At 37.8% G+C, this 4,650-nt stretch overlaps 1 protein-coding gene across 1 annotated transcript in view; it reads left to right on the top strand.

Moving 5' to 3' along the window:
- The first annotated feature begins 1,285 nt into the window (after positions 1-1,285).
- Positions 1,286-4,650, top strand: part of LOC107090382 (deoxyribonuclease-1-like) — a 6,855-nt gene continuing 3,490 nt past the window's right edge. Inside the window, exons 1-7 of the mRNA XM_015383717.1 lie at positions 1,286-1,447; positions 1,530-1,612; positions 1,946-2,034; positions 2,133-2,219; positions 2,300-2,412; positions 2,647-2,759; positions 4,467-4,624. Coding sequence (XP_015239203.1) covers positions 1,532-1,612; positions 1,946-2,034; positions 2,133-2,219; positions 2,300-2,412; positions 2,647-2,759; positions 4,467-4,624 — 641 coding nt within the window. The 5' untranslated portion in view covers positions 1,286-1,447; positions 1,530-1,531. The remainder of the gene's footprint in view (positions 1,448-1,529; positions 1,613-1,945; positions 2,035-2,132; positions 2,220-2,299; positions 2,413-2,646; positions 2,760-4,466; positions 4,625-4,650) is intronic.

Genomic DNA, 4,650 nt, shown 5'->3' with positions numbered 1-4,650 from the left:
ACAAAGGGCAGCCCTGGCGGAGTCGAACTCTCACTGAAAATGTGTTCTCCCCAATATATTCATTTCACTTTAAAAATTATTTTCCCCTTCCAGATTGCATTTTCTGTTCTTGAATGAAGTAGTTAAATACAAAAACAACTGAATACCAATGCATCTTTACACTCTGCAGGCCAGGGTGGCCTTTCTGTTTTCTCATCTCCAAAGAAGGAGATTGTCTCACGCCTTAATGCCCTGGATGTTTTATTTAAGGGTTGATCAATCATTTGTATTAAATTTGCAGAACCTGTCTATTAATGTATTACCCTTCAATCTTTAAAATATATTTTATTATCTGAAATGTTGGAAATCTGAAGAAGTCATTCACCCTGCCCCAATTTTTAAACAAATACAGAGCTTGAAATAGGTCACCCATTTAGTTCAACCCAAAGATCCTGCAAAATCATTCACGGAACATATCCAATGGAAAATATTTTATTCCCTTCAATGTTTTAAAAGATTCATATGAATATGAATTATTTGAATATCAAAAACTAGAATCAATTATTTCCAATTTTCAGATGCAAAAGACAAACATAAAAATGCATCTAATAATGTCTAGTTTCCTCTAACTTTAACCCCTAAAATCATTCACCCCAGTCCAGCTCTCTAATTCAAAAAATTTAAAAAATGTGTTAAGGGGCGCAGAGCCCTGTGTTTTTTATCCTGTGCTTCTTTCTTAGTGGCACAAAGAATACATGTATTTGTGGGGCATATGGCTCCACATGGTGGGGTACCTTTTCTCTATATGCTTGCACAGCTGTTGCCTCCAGAATACCCAATCCAACTGTGTGCTGCTGCGCCTGGGTGCTCTATGTTAAACAAGCGTAAGAATGACCACCAATGTAAAAACAAAAGTTTTGGAAGTTTCTGCTTTGGAACATAGACAATCTGACCATGAAACATGTTAGTGGTTGGGTTATAATTCCGCATCATTTTTCAACCACAAAGACAGATTTTGCATCCTAGGGTCAATTTTCTAACGTATTACCGTAGTTATTTTGCTTCGCTTGCTTCTTAAACTCTATATGTATTTAAAAAAGTACCTCTACCCCTGAAACCCCACCATGCATAAAATAACAATAATAAAAACCTTAAAAAGGAAGGAGTTTTCATTTCTTTATGTTTCTATCCTTGCCTATTTGGACAGTGGCATCGACTTTAACCAATCGCAGTCATGTTCAACTGCAAACAAAAGAACCTGTCCGTCCACTTGCTGTCAAAATGGATTAGCTCTCATTTGTAAAGTATCCCTTTTGTACTTGTGATCTTGATTAACCAATCATATATCTGCCCTGGAAAAATACAGAGATATATGTTTCTCACAGGACCTGGTACAGGTTTATTCGGAAGAACAGATGTGCTTGCTGCTGAAGGGAATTAATCTGCATATGCTGACACATTACCAGAGGTACTTCAAGTTGGGGAGTCAGTGCTCAGAAAGGGTCGCTTTAGGAAATGTTTTAGTAAATTATTTTCCCTACTTTTATCAGATATGAAGATTGCTTCATTCAACGCACAGAGGTTCGGTGTAACCAAACTCTCAGACCCAGATGTCCTTTCAACTCTTATAAAGGTAAAACATTCTTTACTGTGATCAATGGTTCTTGGTAATTCAAATTTTGGCTGATTTTAACAGTTTTCTGTCATGCAGTAAAAACATCTTACATAACCCTATTAATTATAACCACAAAAGTCTGCTGAAAGCTTTCATTTTCTCACTGGTGTACTTTTGGAAAGCAGCCAAGAGTGCTTTTAAATCTGAAAATAAAAATGATTGGCTACATTCAGTTCTCCATGAAATATTTAATAGAAAGAGATAAACACGGTCACTTTCACAAATCAGTCACACCTCTTTCATTCCATCATGGTTTCTACATCACAGCTGAAACTTTTGCCTTATGTTTAGATTGTGTCTAGATACGACATTATAGTTATTCTGGAGGTGGTGGATGTGAGCGGGGCCTCCATCCAGATGTTCCTGACAGAACTTAACAGGTGACTTGATGTTTTTATGTTTGCACTAAGCCAATCTCAAAGGTGGTCCTGCCTGTTAGAGTAGAACAATAATGTGCCTTCCTTTGACGGCATCTCAGGGTGAACACATCCCACCACTATGCCATGCAGATCAGTACTCGCCTTGGAAGGAGCAGATACAAGGAGCAGTTTATGTTTCTTTACAGGTAATGTAATGACACTGTAATTGTACCATCACCAATCATTTAATCAGGGATTAAATAAAACACTGCAATTCAACTTGTAGGGATGATGTAGTTGATCTGATTGACTCCTATCAATATGAAGACAATCAGGTGAATGATGTGGATGTGTTTGAAAGGGAGCCTTACATTCTCTACTTCAAACCTCACAACACAGGTCAGTTTCTGCAGCTCATCAGTTAGCATTGTGTGTTCATTTTTTGTTGTTTTAAGGTGCTTGGAGTCCTGTCTGCTGTTTTTTTTGAGTCATCTCTGCATGAATGTGTTTGTTTTGTCCTTCTGTGAATGAGAAAGATTTGTTTTGGTGTGTCAATAAAAGCAAGAAGCAGCAGGTTTTTCAGGTCCATGCTGTCACACACATAGTTTGATGGATGATGGGATTGTGTTGTAGTGCTGAAGGATCTGGTGCTGATTCCAGTTCGTGCCACGACACAGGGCTCAGAGAAAGAGCTGGATGAGCTGTATGAGGTCTTCCAGGCCGCCAGAGACAAATGGAAAACAGATGTAAGATCAGCATAAGTTTGTTTCCCACAAAACAGCCACATCACAGAGGTCAGAACAAACTAAATCCTATCAAAATGTAATTGGAAGTTAGAAAAATACTTCACATAAGACTGGAAGTGCCTTTTGAAACTATTAGTACTATTTCAAGTTGTTTATGTTTACATGTGAAATGTAATAGAACAAGTATCAAAAAGCTCTGAAACTGAAAGAAAAGGAGGATTTTTTCTAAAGTTTTTTTAACACTAATCAGAATAGTGTTGTGTGATTTTAAAATCAGCTTTCTTTATTCTGATTGTCATGGTTTTGGTTATGTTGTGCTTAACTTTGCTCCATGTGTCCTAGGTTTAATGGTTTAATTCATATTCTGTTGTAGTTTCTAGATTTATGTTAGTTCTCAAGTTTTTCTGTATTCCTTTGTTGCCCTCTTGTGTGTGTCCCTTTCCCCTTGGCTCCCTCGTTGTCTTCTCACACCTGCTCCTTGTCAGTTCGTTAGCCTTGCCATTGTCTCAGTCAGCTTCATATACTCTCCCTCTGCAGTCACTCCTTGTCGTCGCTGTTCTCTGCTCACCTCGTCTCTCCCTGGCTCCTTGTGCATGTTTTCCCCTGATGTCTCCATGGTTCTGGTCTGTGTTACAGTTTTAGTTGGATTCCTGCCTTTGTAAACTGTTCATCATTAAAACTACAAGAAATCACCTCAGCCTCTCTGCCTCTGCATTTGGGTCCTTTAAACCACAACCAATCGTGACACTGATACCCTTAAATAAAATTTAGAGCAACTTAATTAGCAGGTCAGGGAAACAGATGGAAGAATTTTCTTCTCCAAAAAACACTTAAAGGCAATACTTTCTTCAATAAATACTTTCTTTTATTTTTCCAATGTATTACTAGATTTATGGCAAAATAACCTATAAAAACAGTGTCTCTACAATGTGTTATTAAAGCACTGCTTAATTCATTTCACAGGAATTGCCTAGGAGTCAACAACAAAATGCAAGCAAAAATCGTTGCTGCAAGCTCATCCAGGAGGAACATGTCTTGAGAGTCAATGACTCGATGCAATCAACTGGTTTTCCTTCACAGAAACCTTTGATCAATCTGACTGTATTGTTTCTGTAAAGTGCCTTGAGATGACATGTATTGTGAACTGGCGCTATATAATAACACTGGCTAACAGTTTTCTTTGTAAAAATATCAGCTGATGTCATCGGACACTGACTTTGCAGAATTCACTGTTCCTGGATGAGCATGTAGTGACAGCGGGCATTTAATTGCATTATGCTGTTGACTTTTCAGCAATCGTTCACACCAAGCATGCATGCAGCGGAACAAGAAACAAAAAAGTAGCTGTAAAAGATTTTAAGATGGGATAGATGTTTCCCTTCCACCATGACCGTATTCATGATAAACAACTGCAAATCTAGAATGGAAAGGGAAAGATTACATTTGTATAATGGTATTGTCTAGGCAAACTTCGTAAAGAGACTTGCCTGGTCTTTGGCAAGAAATCAAAGCAAATGGGGTAAAATTCAACTTAACTCCACATGCTTTGGCTTTTAATCCACTTGAATAATATGTTTTTATATTGTGTTGGTCTACCAAAAACAGAACATTAAAGCGCACTAATAATTGCTGTAGTGTGCTGAAATGTGAAAAGGCTCAGAGGGTAATTTCACATGATACTGCATTAAATGTATATTTTTTTTCTAGAACGTGATGATCCTGGGTGACTTCAGAGCAGATGGTGCTTATGTTACTGCCGAACAAATGAAAAATTTACGAATTCGCAGTGACCCGAATTTTCACTGGCTGATTGCTGATGATGTGGACACAACTGCAGCAACAACAAACGATCACACTTACGACAGGTACTAACACTGAACTTTTCTATATA

The sequence above is a fragment of the Cyprinodon variegatus genome, unplaced genomic scaffold, assembly GCF_000732505.1.
Source record: "Cyprinodon variegatus isolate N-32 unplaced genomic scaffold, C_variegatus-1.0 Scaffold293, whole genome shotgun sequence".
Classification (NCBI taxonomy): domain Eukaryota; kingdom Metazoa; phylum Chordata; class Actinopteri; order Cyprinodontiformes; family Cyprinodontidae; genus Cyprinodon; species Cyprinodon variegatus.
Note: the sequence above shows the minus strand (reverse complement) of the source record. Positions and strands in the feature narration are given on the sequence as shown.